The sequence below is a fragment of the Carya illinoinensis genome, chromosome 8, assembly GCF_018687715.1.
Source record: "Carya illinoinensis cultivar Pawnee chromosome 8, C.illinoinensisPawnee_v1, whole genome shotgun sequence".
Classification (NCBI taxonomy): domain Eukaryota; kingdom Viridiplantae; phylum Streptophyta; class Magnoliopsida; order Fagales; family Juglandaceae; genus Carya; species Carya illinoinensis.
In genome coordinates this window covers 13,527,592-13,547,056 of record NC_056759.1, presented here as the reverse complement: position 1 = coordinate 13,547,056, position 19,465 = coordinate 13,527,592, and the positions used below count along the sequence as shown (strand labels likewise).

The 19,465-nt window shown below is 34.7% G+C and overlaps 1 protein-coding gene across 4 annotated transcripts; it reads left to right on the top strand.

Annotated features, from left to right (window-relative positions):
- The first annotated feature begins 1,360 nt into the window (after positions 1 to 1,360).
- On the top strand, positions 1,361 to 19,332 carry LOC122318894 (protease Do-like 2, chloroplastic). 4 transcript variants are annotated; one of them, XR_006244930.1, is made up of 23 exons: positions 1,362 to 1,668; positions 2,515 to 2,673; positions 2,790 to 2,840; positions 4,229 to 4,302; positions 4,510 to 4,573; positions 5,127 to 5,171; positions 6,071 to 6,178; positions 6,715 to 6,792; positions 6,888 to 6,954; positions 7,151 to 7,209; positions 8,533 to 8,632; positions 10,713 to 10,792; positions 10,989 to 11,045; positions 16,560 to 16,663; positions 16,837 to 16,924; positions 17,035 to 17,120; positions 17,228 to 17,252; positions 17,370 to 17,441; positions 17,906 to 17,956; positions 18,038 to 18,098; positions 18,224 to 18,488; positions 18,851 to 18,935; positions 19,049 to 19,332. XR_006244930.1 is itself a non-coding variant. In XM_043136629.1 (21 exons), exons 1-21 carry the CDS (start codon positions 1,459 to 1,461, stop codon positions 18,469 to 18,471), a joined length of 1,884 nt encoding a protein of 627 aa, XP_042992563.1. In that variant the 5' UTR covers positions 1,361 to 1,458; the 3' UTR covers positions 18,472 to 18,732. The 4 variants fall into 4 exon arrangements, 2 of the variants coding, with proteins under 2 accessions (XP_042992563.1, XP_042992562.1); XR_006244931.1 differs by having other exon boundaries at positions 19,013 to 19,332; XM_043136629.1 differs by lacking the exons at positions 18,851 to 18,935; positions 19,049 to 19,332 and having other exon boundaries at positions 1,361 to 1,668; positions 2,518 to 2,673; positions 18,224 to 18,732.
- The last annotated feature ends 133 nt before the right edge of the window (positions 19,333 to 19,465 follow it).

Below are 19,465 nucleotides of genomic sequence, written 5' to 3'. Positions count from 1 at the left end.
TTTATATATTTTAAATCCAAATGGTATTTAATTCATTCTAAAATATAAAATATATTTATATAATTTTATACTTTTAAATATGTCCCCTCATTTTCTATTTTTTAAGTATTATTATTTTTAATAATTTATCTATTCTTTAATTTTTTTTTCTTTATTTTTGTGTCTTAACTCAAGTTTGTGATTTTTTTCAATATATATTCATTTTATAAATCTTCAATTCTTCTATATATATACACATATACATGATACACACTTACATATATGTATTTATTTTATTAGTTGTTGGTTTATATATATATAATATATAATATATATATATTATATAATTAATCCCGAAACGGTACACCGAAAAATACTGGTACCGAAATATTCCATTCCAGTACCTCAATCGGAATGATCTTCGGAACGGATTTCAAAACTTTGCTTCATACACATACTAAAATATACGTGTGATTTTTCACTTGCTTTGTCTCTACACGTGTGACATGTTTGATGTTTCACTTGATATGAGCCACATACACATATTAAAATATAATCCTATCAAATATCAATGTAACATTGATTTATTATCACTTTCCAATACATATGGCATTAAGAATACCTAATACATTAAAGTCATTTAAAAAACTACATAATAAAACTATTAATTTAATATTAAAGTATTCAATTATTCTTGATATAATATTAAATATGGTCAAATAATCAAAATATGATTAGTTAAGAAAGTGTGGCAATCAATTAGAGTTGTTTATTTTATAAACATTTTATATTTGACTCAATAATTCTTTTATGAACTTAATATATTATTATTGTAAAATAATAAAACATGTTACTTATACATAAACTTAAAATAACAACATATATTATTTATACAAAGTATCAAAAATAATATATATAGCATATAAAACATATTTAATAAAAGAATATATGTAAGTATATATGTAAATATATATATTACGAGTATTGTGACGAACTCAAAATGAGTCGAATTGAGTTTATACGAATATTTATTATGAGCCTAAACTGAATCGAGTTGAGATTATACGAGTTTTACTTGTTTAATATTCGAATTAATATTAGTGTTCACGAACAACTCATTTATTAGATGAATCGAGTCCGAGTCGAGTTTATATAAGTCGATGTAGAATTATTCACAAACAGTTCTGTTTGTTTGCAGCCCTAGATATTCTTATCCAAATCTGAATCCGTATTCTCCACATATACGGATCTAGATTCGGATGAATGGTACTAGGGAACAAATGGGCTTTACGGGAAAATACGGATAAAACCCAAATAATTGGCCCAAAAGGCAGAAAACAATGGACCTAATCCAATCCAATTTATCGAAGCAGAGAGAGGGAGAGAGAGAGAGAGAGAGGATAAGAGGGAAAAAGTAAGCTCAAAAACTCAAAACTGCAACTCCAACCTCGAAGCTTATAATTGTGATACGAAGTACGAATGGCGGTTGCAGTCACGAGCTGTCGCCTCTCCCAGTTCACTTCTACCCTTATATTCCGTTCCTCTCTTATTTCCCAACCCCGCTCCGCCACCTTGCAGATATCCAATGGCTCTATCACTCCCAAAGCCTCCAGTCACAGGAGCAGACCTTCAAATCCTCAAAGAGGCTCCTCCTCCTCCTCATCGTCCTCCAGTAAATCCAGCGGAGAGGTTAACGTTAACTCTCTCTCCGGTCCAATGTACAAACCCATATGTATATTCATTTTAGTTGTTCAGTTTTCTTTGACATTAGTGCTTGTAGCTGCATTTGGACCTTGTATAATGAGACAATTTGAAGTAAATTCGTGATAAGATTTTATAAAACTGTCAACTTAGTAAAAAAGTTGTCTTGGCATGCTTAGATTGATCCGTGAACTATGTTTATGTTTGAGAGGTCTATAAATTCTGGTTCAGCCACTGAGTATATAGGCTTGTACGACATGCCAACATTTTCATTATTGTCACATTGTATTTAGTGATGCTTGGGAAGATTTTATAAGTGTAAAGGGCACGTATCAGATTCATCGGAGTGTAGATATGTGGTTAGTTGGGTGTTTATTTAAATTCTTATATCGACACAACTAAAGAGAAATACTTGTTACTTAAAATATATATTTGTAATATGATGTTAGTGGTAATTGAAGTTAGAAATACTAATTCATTGACGATGGCACGTTTGTGGCATTCCTAACCTTTAGTTAGAAGAAAAAAAGGTACAGGACAAGGAGAATACTAGGATGACAACAAAATAGAGTTTAAGTTCAAGTATGGATTCAAGTGGTCAGAATCCAAGGTTGGTTGTAAAAAATTATTTGAACCTTGAGGACCTTAGTTGTCTCCTTGCCTTTTGGCAAGCAAGTGTACAGAGGAAAAGTGGGAGAGAATAATTGGTGCAATCATCGCCTTAGTGCCTTTCTCTGTCATGATCTACATATTTTTGTATTAGTTGGAAGCCTTTTTTTTTTTTCTGTTTTCACTGTTGGATTGCTATTCATGCTGAAAGAAGCTGTTCCCCAGAAGAATATTCCAGGAAGATCAAAGGATGGCAGGCCTAACTCATATGCTGATGGAAATGGTGGAAGAGAGGATATTGGGCGTGCTCAATCAACATCTGTTAAATCATTTGGCAAGCAAAGAAAAGACAAGAAGGACATCCGTTTTGATTTAAGGCAGCAGGTACAATCTTTAGCATTTGGTTCTTATTGGGAATTGATAGTTACTTCTTGGCTGCAAGATTCCTAGGTTGTCTCCTTTCATTCTTTTGTCATGTGAGCTGATTGCGTACATTTCAGGTTGAACCAGAGAATCTTCAAAATTCAGCTTTTCTTAATGCTGTTGTGAAGGTATAACTTTTTATTGATGTCTTGAACTCACGGCCTCTGCTAAGTGTTAATAGAACAGGAAATCATGCCTTTCTTAAACGTCTCATGTATGGTGGTCCACATGTGGGGTCCTAACTTCCTTCTTCATGGCATGTATGGTTTGATGCAAATTTCAGCGGATGCTTCAGTCAGTTTGGACTTTAGTTTATATCTTGCATCATAATAACCTGATCTGGTGTCCCTTGACTTATGATAAGTTCATTTTTTATTTTAAATAATGGAAGATTTTATTAAAAAGTGCAGAACACATAACCCAAGTAACTTATGATAAGTACAATGAATTCTGTAGTATAACCACATTTTGTCTACACTTTCATATACAAGATAATCAATCAAGTTATCAACACTTTTTTGGGGTCTTAGAAGCAGTACAGCACACATAGTGCAATGCTCATTTTGATTTAAAAAGTTCTATGATGTCTTGTAATGCCTCAATGGAAGGCCCAAATCACATGACCTATACTCCAAAAGAATTAGTCAATGATACAATTGGAGTCCTATTGAAATATTATAAAGAGCAAGAACTTCTCTTTCCCAAGCAATGTGAGATCCCATAAACCACATACCCTCACTTATCAGAATGCGGTATCACATGTCATCAGGATTTGTCCTATGCTATTTTCTAGTGGAATTGATTGCGCTTTAGAATTGGCCCTCATATATAACCACTTTCATATCCTTTGCAATAGGGGTTGAAGGGCTACTGTAACCATCTAAGGAAAGCATAAGCTATATTTAGGCTTTCATTTTAAAAGGACTAGTTAATGTTCAATTGAAGCTTCTTGGAATTATTGTAGAGGTCGAAACTATCTCATTAATCCTTCTCTCACAAGTATGTTGTGTTACAATCTCCACCATTCAAATCCCCAACTTCATCATCAGACCATTCTATTGTGGCATTACTCAAGACTTCACATAGCTCGAGTTCTGCTTTTTTTGGCTGGTAGTAGCTCTAATATCATTTGTAATGACCCAAGGAAAATTCAAGTCACATCTGAATTTATATTCTAAAATGAATAATCAAAATTATAATTGAAGCCACTTTGAATCATTATAAAGGTCAAGAAATTCTCTCCCAAATAATGTGGGATCTCATTCACCAAGCTCTCATCACCACCCTTCCATAAACGTGGGGCATTGCAGTTAAGGTTGTAATTATTCAAGTCACCATTAATGGATGTCAGAAACCTTCTTCATGTAGACAAACTATTTTTTTGCTTTGCACTCAATTTCTTATCAATGTAAGTTCATCAATCATGAGTTGTAAACTTTATATGTTAGGTTTCAGTATCGTTCCATGCTTTGCAGTTTTTCTTCTATATTAATAAGATGTTCTAATTGTTGCCTAGGTTTATTGCACCCATACTACCCCAGATTATTCCCTTCCTTGGCAAAAGCAAAGACAATATACAAGCACTGGAAGGCAAGTTTTGTAATTTAGGGATCAATTGTTCTTGAAGAATGTGGAAAGCACTTTCATTTAAAAAATTTTTAATGAGTTGAAGCTTATTACTTAATTTTAGTCAAGTATTGTGGTTCATCCATTATACCTCTAATTATCGACTGTTGCTTATTAATTCATTTAACACTTTTTTAGAAATTATTCTCTGTTTCTTTGTCTTTTATGCAGTGCTTTTATAATTGGGGATGGGAAACTTTTGACAAATGCACATTGTGTTGAATATGATACACAGGTAATACTATGACGTCAAAATACTATTTTTTTTTTTTATTGGCATCGGATCTCCGAGAACAAAGTCTCGACTAATTTTGGGGGTGCACAGGCCCTCAGTAAGGAGTTTCCTACAAGTGCACCTTTGGTAATTCAAGGGGAAGTTCGCTCAGTCCAATGGCCCGTAAAAATTGTTTCCACCCAAGAGGATTCAAACCTTAGACCTGTACAAAGGATACCACCAAGACCAAGACTTTTACCACTTGAGCCAACCCCTAGGGGTTTGATGTCTAACCACTATGATAACCATGAAACCAGTTGTATATAAATCACTTGGTCTAAAATTCTCAAAATCTACATTATGCAACAACTTGTGTATGGAGCCCCAACTTCCTAAGTGTCGCCTAGATAATTTCAATGAAATATTTTCATTCAGGAACAAGGAGAGGGATTCACAGACCCAGTTCTCTTAAATGTAACATATTTAGAGTTAGTGTTCATTTTGATCAGATATATATTTTATCTTCTAAGTATGTTTTGAACATTGTCTGTATTTGTCATATCAATGATTTCAGGTCAAAGTTAAGAAAAGAGGAGATGATACAAAATATGTGGCTAAGGTATTGCTCCTACATAAATTACCACAATGCCTTTTGAGCATACTCTTGAAAAATTATGACACTTGTTATGTTTCTTGATTATATGTACATGGGAAAATCATATTTTACCCCCTCAAACTATCGCTTCTTTTGCAATATGACCACCAAACTATCAAAATTGAATTAATCTCCATATTTGAAGAATAAATTGCATGTTAGTTTGGGGGTATTGTGATGACTTTGCAGAAGGAGCAGTTATTTAAGGTGTAAAATGTTAATTTTTCCTAATTATATAGGGTATCTTGTGCGGTTAAGAATCCTCTAGTTATATTAATTTCATTGAGTTGATTCCATGGATGTGAGTGTTAGTGGTTTGGTTGTAAAGGTTGCTTTGCTACAAATTTGTCAAAAGGATTTTGGCTCTTAAAATTATATGGTTGATTTAAAGGAAACGGTGTAAAATCAAGAGCACTCATATTAATTATACTTGTCAAAAGAACTCCAAGGGGTTGGCCAAAGTGGTGAAGGCCTTGGTCTTGGGGTATCACTCCTCTCAAGGTTCAAGGTTTAACACCTTATGGGTACAAACAATCCTTTAGGGCCACACCGCATTATGAAAAACCAATGATTTAACTAGTTCCGTGTAGAGAAACTTCCAAGGGTGCGGTGTACAGGACCGGGGTTTACTTTGCAGGGGTGGGTTCAAAGGGTGTTTATAGCTGAGCTACTTGTTAGCAGATTTTGATGCTATGGAGTAGAAAAGTCACATAAGAAATCATTGTAAGATACTTTTAACAGCATAACTGTAAATTTTACTCACTATGTCCTTAAAGTTGTCCATTTAAGATGGTATAAGCTTATGCAACTTTGATAAGATGCTACAGTTTAGTTTATTTTCTTCATGGTGACATTATGGACAGGTTCTAGCCAGGGGTGTTGATTGTGATATAGCTTTGCTTTCAGTAGAAAGCAAGGAGTTTTGGGAAGGAGCAGAATCACTCAATTTTGGGCGCTTGCCATGTCTTCAGGTATAAATTACCCCATTTCATTACTTACCAAAAAAAATAAAAAATAAAAAAAATTATCCCATTTCATTAGAGGCATGTTGTCATTTGTACTTTTCTTTATTTCTTCTGGTGTGATAGATGACCTGGAAGAAGTGTATACTCATAGCTAAGGAAATAAGATTTTCTCAGTTAAAAAGCTTTCAACAATTGACACATCCTGGGTTGAGTATTTCACCTTAATTGAAAAATGATTCCTGTAAAAAATTGACCAAACAACTGTGTTTTTACTGCATGATTAAAATTTTAAAAATTAACATATACTTTGCGACTCTGAACTCAGAAATTTATAAGTTGCATGTATTATAGGTATATCTGTCCACCTAATCCAAACTTGACATCCATGTTAGGGGGTTGAGTACAGTTCCATTTTTCTTATTCTGGTTATTTGTCAGAGTCAGTTTCTGTACCATTTGATCTGATAGTTATCTGTGTGTGATGTAAACATCTCTTCTAAGCAAATCTTAAGTTGTTCTTTGTGGTCCTTTCTCAATTGACAGGATGCAGTAACTGTTGTAGGATACCCCCTCGGAGGGGACACCATATCTGTGACAAAAGGAGTGGTATCACGTATAGAGGTTTCTTCTAGTCATTTTGATGCCCTTGGTTATGTTTATCCTAAATTGCCATCAACGAATAGGGTACCAAATTTCTTACCAAACTCTATCATCAGGTTACATCATATGCTCATGGGTCATCCGATTTGTTGGGAATTCAAATTGATGCAGCAATAAATCCTGGTTGGTATTTAGGGAAAAAAAAAAAAAGAAGAAGCCCTTCAAGTTGAAACTTCTCCAATTGATGCAATTTTCTTTTTGGAAAGCATTTGTGTTCAACTGCTCAAAATTATTTTCCTCTTAAGTAGTCATTTTCCATTTGGTAGGTACAAGCATGATTTCTTTGTGATAGCAACTCATTATACTTGCTAGATTGTAGGTAATAGTGGCGGCCCTGCATTCAATGAACAAGGGGAGTGCATTGGAGTGGCATTTCAGGTAAATCTATGGCAGATCATTGAAGTTGTTGTATGTTATGTAACACCCCTTTCTGATAGGGTCAAGAATGCTGCATCATACATTAAGTAGCCCAGGTATATGAAACCCACAAACAATAAAACCACAAACATACTTTAATATCTTACCAATCATAAAATTAATGTATCAAACAAATAAAACTAAACAAAATCCTCACTTACTAAAGCTTGGCTAAGTTCTGGTCTCTGTCAATGGTTTTGGTTTGCAAACTCATCATCATCATCATCACTAGAGATATTTGAAAACATAAAAACAAAATTGAGTTGAATGCTTAGTATAAGGATTTTTAATCTGGTTTTAGCGTTGAAAATACTTTTAAATACATTTAAGCATTTATACACATAATAAACCCATTTTCTTTAATCTCTTAGGTGGCCGACACACATTTGTGCCTTGTGTGCAAGGATTGGTGATCACAAGGATCCCAGTTCCATTATTTGGACTCAGGTGGAACCGCATCTGGCCCTGCCCCTCTAGCTCTGGTATCATCGCTCGTCAAATCATAAGGCCAAGAAAACATTTCAAAACCTTTTCATGCACTCATATGTCATTTCTTTTCCTTTCTTTCCTTTTCATCACGTATCATAAATATTTATGACATTTTCATTACATATCCCATGACGGAAACATGCACATAAAATCAATTACATTTAAGTTTTTTTACATGGTATTGCTGTATTGGATGCATGAAGGAAGGCTACATTATATCATAATAATTGAAGTGATTTTCAGGGGGGAAAAAAAAAAAATTGAATTGAGATTTTTGAAGAAATGAGGATATGATCATATCTACTTACCTTTCTTCTTAAAATTGGAAACTATCAACACTCTCTTCGCTACCTAGGAAGAAAAACATTCATAGTCCTTACTAATATTAAATTCTTTCTGTACTATCTTCCTAAATGAAATCATATCTGGTTTCCTTGGTTTAACCCTTGCATTTTCCATACCGTTCAGAAAAAGACTTCTACTTTCCATATATATGACAGATCAGCATTTAATTTATCAATTAACTCCTTAAATCAGTCAAAGAGTGGCTATAACTGAAAAATTACAAATTATAAACAAACCAGAAAATTAGAAACACCCAAAATTCTAAAACTCAAACCCTAGGTACTCAGTTATGACATTGTATTAGTGTTTAATCGATCATAAATTATTTGAATATATTACCTTTACTTAGATGTAATATTTTCCACTTGAACAAATTGCACTTGCTATGTGACATCACTTTCTTAGTTGACTGATCTTGGCTATTATGCTTCTATGAGATGCTTCCTTCAGGTTTACAGATCTGAAGCAGCTGAGAATATTGGATATGTGATTCCAACTACAGTTGTTTCTCATTTTCTTAAGGACTATGAAAGGAATGGGAAATACACTGGTGAGAAACTCCTCTTGATCATCTTTATATGGAGTTCTTTTTTGGGGGGGTTCTTTCTTCTTCAAGATCTATTTATTTGTAGTCATGTTGGATTTCAATAAGAAATGGTAAAAGTTTTAGGTCCTGTGTGATTCATCAATGTGTGGTATAGAAAGTTCCAATTTACATATATGAGATCATGTCCTTCAAATTTTTTCCAGTCCCAAACCATTAAACTCAGGTTTAGATCATGTGCCTTAAAAAGAAATTCTAGAAAGTAAGAGACTCATGAACTAAATGTGATGTGGGATAAATGGATAAAAAAAAGTTGGATTTTTAGTTTTTTGAGGTCATTAATATTTGATTTTATCTTTGATTTAAGAGTTTTTATTTTGACTAGGTCGAGTCCAATTAGGATGGTTCAGTCAGATTCAAGTTAAGATTAGGAGTTTTATCTGAGTTCTCTCCTTAGAATTTAGTTGAAATAAGAGTCCTTGCTGTAGTAGGACATTTCTTAGTCCATCTAAGCATCTTTTATACCCCAATCGAAATGGTATGAAAATATTATGAAATTATTTTTCTCTTCCTCCCCTATTCTCTTTTTCCCTTTCTTCTATCTACTTGGCTTCTCTCTCTCTCTCTCTCTCTCTCTCTCTCTCTCTCTCTCTCTCTCTCTCTCTCTCTCTCTCTCTCTCTCTCTCTCTCTCTCTCTCTCTCTCGTTTCCATTGCTTCTTCTACTACTCGTCTTTCTTTAGGCTTTGTTTGGGGGTTTAGAAAGGAATGGAACATAAAAAAATTGAAAGCATATGAATGGAATATAATGAAATGAAATGAATAGAATCTATCTTGTCTGGATGTTTTTAAAAGAAGGGAATGGAAAGGAATTTAAGTAAATAAGCTTGTTTAAAAGTATTATAAAACTAAATGGAGATGAATATTTCCTAACAACACCACCATTATGCCCTTTTCTTAAATTTTATTTTTCAATTTTTTATAAATTGTACTTTATTGAGACGAACTTTTAAATATCATTTTCATTAATAATTATAGAGATGGACTTTCAAATGTAAGTTTCACTCATAATTTTTTTGATAGGTAATTTTCAATTTATAGTTATATCAACATTGCAACAATTTTGCACTTAATAAAAGTTACTATGGATCCATTTTGATTATATTATTTACTTGTCATCCATCCAAAAAAAGAATTTAATAAAAGGGATAGATAGAGAGACAAAGAATGAGAAGAAAAAATGAAAGAGAATATATGGGTGAAAATAATAGAGACGGGTAGTTTAATATTTTAACAAAATATAAGGGGTATTATACAGGCTTTGGTCAATTTCCATTTTTTCTTATTCCATTCCCTCCCATGGGCCATTCCTCCCAATCTCTGAGGAAATACAAAAGTGAGATTATGAGGAACATAGAGGGAATGGGTATACCCTTCTACCCATTCCATTCCTTCTTAATTAAACTTTTGAATGAGGGAATGCCTTTTCCACTCATTGCTAATTAACTTAAAAACAAAGGAAATAATAGAATATTCTAAAAAACTCTTTGTTCCACTCCATTCCCTCCTCCCAAACGAGCCATTAATCTCTTTAGTGGCTTCCCTTCTTCTACTGCTTTCTTCAGTGGGTCAACTTAAGATTGTTCTTCTCTATAGTTGTCTGTTTTCTGTTTGCTCTATTTTTTCTTTCCTTTGTCTCTTTCTGGTAAAGATGCTTTTTTCATAGAAGCTTTTGTCTGAGAGGATATAAGCTAACCTATACGACTCTGGATTTTTGTGCTTGCTTGTGATTACCCACGCAAACTCTTGATTGAGTTAGAGGCAAAGATAAATGTAACTGGATTATGAAGTAATGGCCAATAAAAAGAGTTATGGAGGTAATAGATCTTAGTAGCATCAATGCCTCTAAAAAGCTATGAGCCACATGTAATGCTTACTGTCATTATTTTGATTTCCTATTACTTTTACTCCCTATCATATTATACAAAAATATCAGCACTTAGTTGTGGTTATTATTACTTAGATCAAGTAATTTACTCATATCATTTGACATAAATATGACAATTGAATAAATATAATATCTTCCAGGTTTTCCTAGCCTTGGCATATTTTGGCAAAAGTTAGAGAATCCGGCTCTACGTGCCTGCTTAAAGGTGCAGTCTAATGAGGTATGCTTCTTTATGTTGTTTAGAAGGTTGTTCTGAATCAGTTGGAGTGATATAAGGATCTATAAATGTTTGCAGATATATCAACTACTATTGATACCGCGAACACAATCTTTTATCCTTATCTGCATGTACTTAGCCCATTATCTGCTTATTAGTTTAGGTTTCTCAGATTCCTCTTAATACTCTGCTTTTGTAGGGGGTACTGGTACGGAGAGTTGAACCCATTTCTGATTCAAATAATGTCTTGAAGGAGGTATGGTTTCCATTTGTAGCTTGCAGAACTTGATGCACTTGAGTTTCACTCTCACAATCTGAAGCAATCACCGAAGTGGGATCCTTTAGATCAGTGGGGCTTCTTAATAAGTACAACATATGAGATCTTTGATACTATTCATCTTATTTTTATGGATGATTTGAGAACTGTTTTAGCAAAAGGGGGAAATGACTACTCGAGTTCTTTTTAGTTTGGTTCATCTTGGGCTTTATAATCCAGCTTATCCCCATTAATGGCTCCCATGTGTGTTGTTTTTTTTATTGGTAAGAAAATTTTATTAAGACAAGTAAATAGGCATATCCCAAGTATACAGGAAGAATGCAGAAACCCGGTTACAAGTCGAGAACTAGAAAGAGAAACAAGGAAATCATAGACACTAGTTCCATTAAAAACAATGGCCAAAGCCCAAAGAAAGTAAGGTATTAAAAGGAGAAACATCTAAGTTTGTCAACTGAGTGTTCCTTATCTTCAAAACACCAGTCATTCCTCATTGTACAAACACATGGGACAAAAACTTACTTCATCCACTGATATACAAGCATATATATACCTTACATACAATTGACCCTTATACCCTCACATGTAACACTAATAACAACCGTGTCCTCTAACACTCTCCCTCAAGTTGGGGCATATATATCATATAAACCCAACTTGAAACATATAAGCTTTAAATGACTACAACACAATGACTTAGTGAACATATCTGCGAGTTGATTAGTAGACTTCACAAAAGGTGTAGAAATGTCACCACTTAGTATTTTATTACGACTGAAGTGATAATCAATCTCTATGTATTTAGTCCTCTCATGGAACACTGGATTAGAAGCAATATGCACTGCAACTTGATTATCACAAAATAGCTAAAGAGGAATTGGAGCTAGAAATCCAATCTCTTGGAGGAAGTGTTGCAGCCATATCAGCTCACTAGTAGTGTGAGCCATTGCCCTGTATTCGGCTTCTGCACTAGACCAAGCTACTACTGCTTGTTTCTTAGTTTTCCGTGTAACCAAGTTACCTCCCACAAATGTACAATATCCAATAGTAGATCTTCTATTTGAATGAGATCTTGCCCAATCAGCACCTGAAAATGCTTCAACTCTGTGATGTTCATTTGGTTGATACAACAATCCAAGGCCTGGGGCTCACTTAAGATAACGAAAAATATGAATTACAGCATCCCAATGTGAGACCCATGGCGTTTGTAAAAAATGACTCAGTACATTCACTGCATACGAGATGTTCGGTCTAGTGATAGTGAGATAATTTAATTTCCCAACAAGTCTTTTATACCTATCTGGATCTCCAAATAACTCATTTTCCTCTTTCAAGAATGTACGATTTGGGTCCACAGGAATGGCAATAGGTCGTGCACCTAACATGTCAGTTTCTTCTAGAAGATCAAGTACATATTTCCTCCGAGATAGGGTTATATCCTTTTTAGATTTACTGACTTCAATTCCAAGCAAATATCTAAGCTTGCCCAAGTCTTTTGTTTGAAGCTAATCATGTAAAAACTATTTTAGTCTAGTAATTCCAGCACAGTCACTCCCAGTAATTACAATGTCATCCACATATACAACCAACCAAATGTGACCTGCATCACTATGTAAGTGAAATACCAATTAATCTGTTTGGCATCTATGAAGACCAAATGTCAATTCAAGATCAGAGAATCTTTCAAACCATGCTCAAGGAGATTGTTTCAAACCATATAATGCCTTCTTTAACTTGCATACAATACCTCAATACTCCCCCTGAGCAACAAACCCAGGTGGTTGCTCCATATAAACTTCCTCATGCAAGTCACTATGTAGAAATGCATTTTTAATATCCAGCTGAAATAAGAGCTAGTTTAAATTAGCAGCAAAAGAGATCAACACTCAAACAAAGGAGATTTTGGCAATTGGGAAGAATGTCTCTTCGTAGTCAATGCCATAGGTTTGAATGTAGCCCTTTGCAACCAAGTAAGCTTTCAGACGTTCCACAAAACTATCAGGATGGAATTTAATAATATATACCCATTTACAGCCAACGGGGTGTTTACCAAGTGGTAGTGGAACAAGATCCTATGTCACATTATGGTGAAGGGCATCCATTTCATTTTTCCATAACTGTCCTCCATCCTGGATCAGATAAAGTATCCTGAATTGTCTTAGGAATGGAAAGTTTTGAAAGTTGAGATGTAAAACCTGAGAATGAAGGGGATAAAGCATGATATGAAACAAATTAGCTAATTGGATGTTGAGTAACACAAGAACGATTACCTTTGAGGAGAGCAATAGGTGGAGAGTTTGAAGAACTAGGAAACTCAGGATCTGAAAATAGAGACACAACTGGTTGGGGCATGGGAGCCAGCAGTTGCGAGTGACGCGAGTAAACCTGTAAAGGAATTGGGGAAGGGACTCAGGAGGGTTGGATAAGATTGGATGAGTGTGATGGAGGTAATTTAAGAGTAGGTAATGGTAGAGGATCACACTCAACACTTGAAAATGTATTCGAAAAATAGTGTATGGACTCAAAGAAGGTAACATCAACACTTGTGAAGTAGCGTCTAAGAACAGGACTATAGCAACGATATCCTTCTTGAGTCCGGGAATAACCAATGAAGAGACACTTGGTAGAGCGGGGATCAAGTTTATCAAAGCTTGGGCCAAGGTTATGAACATAGCAAACACACCTAAAGATTTTTGGCGGAAGAGAAAATGGTGAAGATGATGGAAACAAGATGGAGAAGGGAGAGGAACCATCAAAAACTGATGAAGGCATACGGTTAATAAGGTGACAAGCAGTAAGAATACCATCACTCCAAAATCGTCTAGGAACATGCATATGTAGCAAAAGTGCTCAAGTTGTATCTAACAAATGACGATTTTTTCATCCAGCCACTCCATTATGTTGGGGTGTATATGAACATGATGTTTGATGAACAATTCCTTTGTTACTTAAGTTAGTAGGAAAGGCACTAAATAGATATTCTCTAGCGCCTTTACTTAAGTAGGAAAATTTTATTAAGAGAAGTAAATAGGTATAGCCCAAGTACATAGAAAGAATGCAGAAACCCAGTTACAAGTCAAGAACTAGAAAGAGAACAAGGAAATCATGGACACTAGTTCCATTAAAAAAAATGGCCGAAGCCCAAAGAAAATAAGGTATTAAAGAAGAAACATCTAAGTCCGTCAACTGAGTGTTCCTTATCTTCAAAACACCAATCATTCCTCATTGTACAAACAAATGGGACAAAAACTTACTTTATTCACTAATATACAAGCATATATATACCCTACATACAATTGAGCCTCATACCCTCACAGGTTACACTAATAACAACCATGTCCTCTAACACTCATGAAATAGATACACCATGCAAAACATAAAGGGATCGAGTTCCAAACAGCCGCAATTTGAGAGTTACCCCTGAGACCTCTCCAACAAGCAAAAAGATCTACTACTCTCCTAGCCGTCACCCATGCCACTCCAATCCTACTAAAAACCTCATACCATAGTGCCATTGGCCCTTGCCATCTCACAAGGAAGTAACAAATTATCCACCAATCCATAACAATTAATCCACGCTTCCTAAGATTATCCAAGGTCAGAATTTTCTCAAGAGAAGCTGTCTAGCCAAAGAAAGCAACCTTTGAGCAGTCCAAAACATTAGCCACTAAAGCATCTGGATTTTGAGTGATACAAAAAAGTCCTGGAAATGAAACCTAATTAGAGTACTAGCATTGGCTTATTTATCTTTATCTTCATCTTCAAATTTGAATCATATGTCTTTAAATTCATCTACATTAGCTTATGCATCTCTAAATTTTTGCATAGCTATAAATAGTGATTCTTCAAGTTTGAAGAATCACTTTTCACTCTCCAAACATTATTTTTAATCTTTTTTCTCTCTCCTACAAATTAAAATTAACTTTGTGGAATTTGTATTTAGATGATTTTGATATATGAAATTTGTATTAAGTTGATGATACAATGTTTTTTAGTACATATAAATATTTAGTGATAAAATTGATCATTTTGATATATGAAATTAGTAATATTTAGATATATGAAATTGCTATTTTTGAACATATGGTGCTAATTGTAAAATATATAAAAAATAATAACTTTAAGGAAAAAAAAAAAATATTTTATTATTATTTGGTTCAAAGATGCATAATCCAATGTGGGAGTTTTTCTTGATATGCAAAATTAATTTTCAAAAGATGTAATTTTAAAGATGCATATAGAGAAAACAATGCTAGTGCTTGGCCCTACCACTGCACCAAAATCATGCTAAAAACTAATCCTAGAACCATCACCAACCGCAAAACTAACATGTTTGGTAAATTCATCTCAACTCCTAATATTTTTCCACACCCCCACACCATATGTACCTCTAACCTCATTAGAGCACCAATCCCCCAAGCACTCCCATATATAGAATCAATCACAGCCCCCACAAAGACTCACTTTCCTAATGATACCTCCATAACCACTTCCCTAGAAGAGCTTTATTAAAGGTTCTCAACTTCCGAACCCCCAACCCTCCACACGACAGTGGAGTACAAATCTTATCCCAACTAACCAAATGGAACATCGCTTCCTACCTGATACCTACCCATAAGAACTCTCAAAACATCTTTATAGTCTGGTTAGCCACGTCAACTGGTAGAGGAAATAATGAGAGAAAATATGTAGGAGATAAGAAGAGTGCTTTTGATTAAGGTGATTCTACCCCTTTTGACAAATACAACTTCCATTCCGCCAGCCTTCTCTTTGCCTTCTCTATCAACCCATCCCAAAATGCTCTTGCCTTAAAAACATCCCCCAAAGGGAGCCCAAGACATCTTATTGCCAATGATGAAACCTAGCACCCCAGAATGTTTTCCAAACTTCTAATATTTTGCACTGGGCCCATCGGAACCATCTTAGATTTTCCAAGATTCACCGTCAATATTTGCACATGACGTGGATTCACATGACAACAAAGTAATGTATCATCTACAAACAAAAGGTGAGAAACATTATTCAAATCCATTATAAGACCCACCCACTGAGAAACCTGCCAAAAAACCACCATCAACTGCAACCCCCAACATTTGACTGAGTGCATATATAACTATGACAAAAAGGAAGGGAGACAACGGATCGTTTTGTCTTAATCCATGGGAACTATTAAAGAAGCTCGTAGGAGTGCCATTCACTAACACTAATAATCGTGTAGTCGAAACACAATGCTTAATATTTGTGTTTTTTTTTTTTAACATGTCATCCAATTGAACATTTTTGTAAATGTTCAAACTTTTGACAACGAGGAGTGTGAAGATGGTATTTATTTTTTGACAGTGTTTTCACGCTCCTCAAATCTTCAACCTTTCCCCTCGATAAGGAAAAAAGGAAAATTTACTGGAGTTGGGAACCTTTTTTATTTTGAGAATTTTGTATCAAACAATGCTCGATACTTCATATGTTGGAATTTTAAATGTAGTTGCACTTTTCCAGGGGGATGTCATTGTAAGCTTTGATGATATTCGTATAGGATGTGAAGGGACAGTGCCATTCCGATCAAGTGAGCGCATTGCATTTCGCTACCTCGTCAGCCAGAAGTAAAGGCCCTAGTTCTCTCTCATGGAATTATTTAACTCAGCCCGGCAGTTTTTTTTTATTTTTTCAGTCTCATAGCCTGGGGAATCCATAATGATTCTTTGTTGCAGTTTCTTATTTTTCCTATGATTCCATAATCATGATGATGTTTGTCAACAATGATCCTTGTGTACAGATTTGCTGGTGATGTAGCAGAGCTTGGAATAATTAGAGCAGGAAAGTTGATGGGAGTTAATGTAGTTTTGAACCCACGAGTGCATTTGGTATACCGTTACAATGTTGATACTATATTTAATCATAAAATGCATTTAGGTCACATACAATTTTCATGTCCTGATTCATTAATTTTGGTTAATTGTGCTCTCACATAAAGGTTCCTTATCATATTGATGGAGATCAACCTTCGTATATAATAATTGCTGGTTTTGTGTTTACCACACTCTCGGAACCACTGATTGAGTATGTTTTTCTTTCTGTGTTTTCAAGTTACACAAATCCTTTTTGCATATATTAATTTAATTACTAACAAATCCCTTTTGGGGAGGGGGATATTTATTTTTTGACAGCGAGGAGAGTGAAGATTCGATAGGGGTGAGTTGTGAATTGTAAAGGACACCTTTCACTACCATTATACTTGATACAGATATATTTTACCAAAATGAATGGCTTTTGTTTTGGAGTTTGATTGTTTGGTGTTTCCTGTGTTAGTTGAAACTACTGGCAAAGGCAAGTTATTCCTTAGCAAGGTTCAAAGGGGAACGGATTGTGATCTTATCACAGGTTAGCTGCAAGCTGCCTTTTTCATCAATGGCATTGTTCAAATAACGATTCTACTCAAGAAAACCAATCCTGCCGTACACGAATTACTGATTGCTATTGACTCTGTGTTTCCTTTTATTTGCTTTGGGAACTGGCAGAGGTTCTAAATTCTGATTATTTCTTTTCTTCTTGGCAATTATGTCTTTATGTTGTTAGAGAATGATCATAGTCCATTGCATTGAACTGCCATTTTTTCAGTATTATAGCTTCACTCCAACCCAATTAGGGAATGCTGAGATTTCTCTCCAAACCAAGGTGGACAAGCCAAGAGCCTCTATGTCCAAACTGAATTTACCCAAAATATTTTTAGCCTCTTGATTCACATTTGATTACAAGCTTACATTACCATGCTTGGCAGATATAAAACTTGTCGACTTTGGTCTGTAGTACAGTTGCGCTTTGCTTATTTTCTTTAACTTTCATAGGTCTTAGCAAACGAAGCAAACATTGGATATGAGGATATGAGCAATCAGCAAGTAAGTTATCTATTATCACCTCTTATAACTTTGACACGAACTGCCACTTTCCTATATATTCTCAGATGAATATACTTGCAGGTTTTGAAATTCAATGGAACTCGAATAAAGAACATCCATCACCTGGCACACCTTATTGATTGTAAGTGCTAACATCCCATGCCTGTTTCCTGTCATTCTTCTTGTCTTACTCTCATCTCTTGACTTGCACCCCTTGGGCTTGCATAAATCATCTTTCCATTTTCTTATGCCTCTGCCCTTATTCAGCATGCAAGGACCAAGATCTAGTTTTTGAGTTTGAAGACAATTACATTGCTGTTTTGGAGAGGAAAGCGGCGACTGCTGCTTTGCCATGCATTCTCAAAGATTATGGGATTCCATCAGAAAGATCTTCTGATTTGTTGGAGCCATATGTTGATTTATGGGGAGACAACCAAGCAATAGATCAGGACTTAATTGGTGCAAGTCCGGTTTCAAATTTGGAAATTGGCATAGATGGTCTTCTCTGGACATAATTAACTTGCACCGAGAGGTCGATCACAATTTTCTCATAGCAGTCATACTTGTGATAGTTTAGGGTAAAAATTAGAAAATTGTAATAGTTTATTGGTGAAAAATGTAATTTTTCCTTATAAAAAAGCACATTTAACACAAGAAAGAAACATGTTCTTACAATGTGGCAAAGATATGGGAGGTGTAATCATAATATATTCCTTTAGAAAGATTAGGGAAAAAACATAGGTCGTTTCTAATTTAAGTTGCATCTACTTGAGTAATTAATTGGATAAATAATATGCTGCTTAAAGAATGAGATAAACCATCAAAATAATAATATAGATAGTAAAGTCGAGGTTTTATATTCAGTGTCAGAGGATTAAAATTTAGTTTTCACAGGTTAATTTTATAAATCGGCACTTCTTTACGGGTGAGAAAGCACATGCTACCCGTGATGAGAATAAGGACAAATCACTACAGACAGGTAAAGCGACTCAACTACATATATCCATATGCATCAGTTTGATATATTAGATCTAAATCAAGTTTCTAATAAAACAGCCTTTAAATCAAATTTCAAATTGTTGGTACCGTCAGGCCAAAAGCATTTACAGCTACCCAAAAGACAAGAGATGTGGGGTGGATCTCAATGCTCAAGTGCTATTCTTTTTTTCTTTTATTTATTTATTTATTTTTTTTTGTCTTGACCTATGAAGTTGTACCGAGAAGTAGTTGATCCAGCAAGAAACAAAGAAGAAAATATTTAGAGTAACAGAACATGAAGCCAAATCCAAATCACTCAAATCGATATGTAGTGTTGGAATGCTCAATTTTGTTTTCCTCTCTGCCTGTTTTGTAAAGATTGAATTGTAACTTTCGTATGTCCTAGTCACTGTAATTATTAGCAAATCATACATCTAAAACTGGCTCAAATATGCCAACTGGGAAAGCCTACATATATGCTACATTTCTTTGAAATAAACAACCTTTAACAACAACAGTGTTTCATGAGTC

Coding starts and splice junctions, on each gene's coding strand:
- LOC122318894 (XM_043136628.1), top strand. CDS start 1,459: ATGGCGGTTGCAGTCACGAGCTGTCGCCTCTCCCAGTTCACTTCTACC. Junction 2,841..4,228: donor TTCTTAATGCTGTTGTGAAG/GTATAACTTTTT, acceptor ATTGTTGCCTAG/GTTTATTGCACCCATACTAC. Junction 16,925..17,034: donor TGAACCCACGAGTGCATTTG/GTATACCGTTAC, acceptor TCTCACATAAAG/GTTCCTTATCATATTGATGG.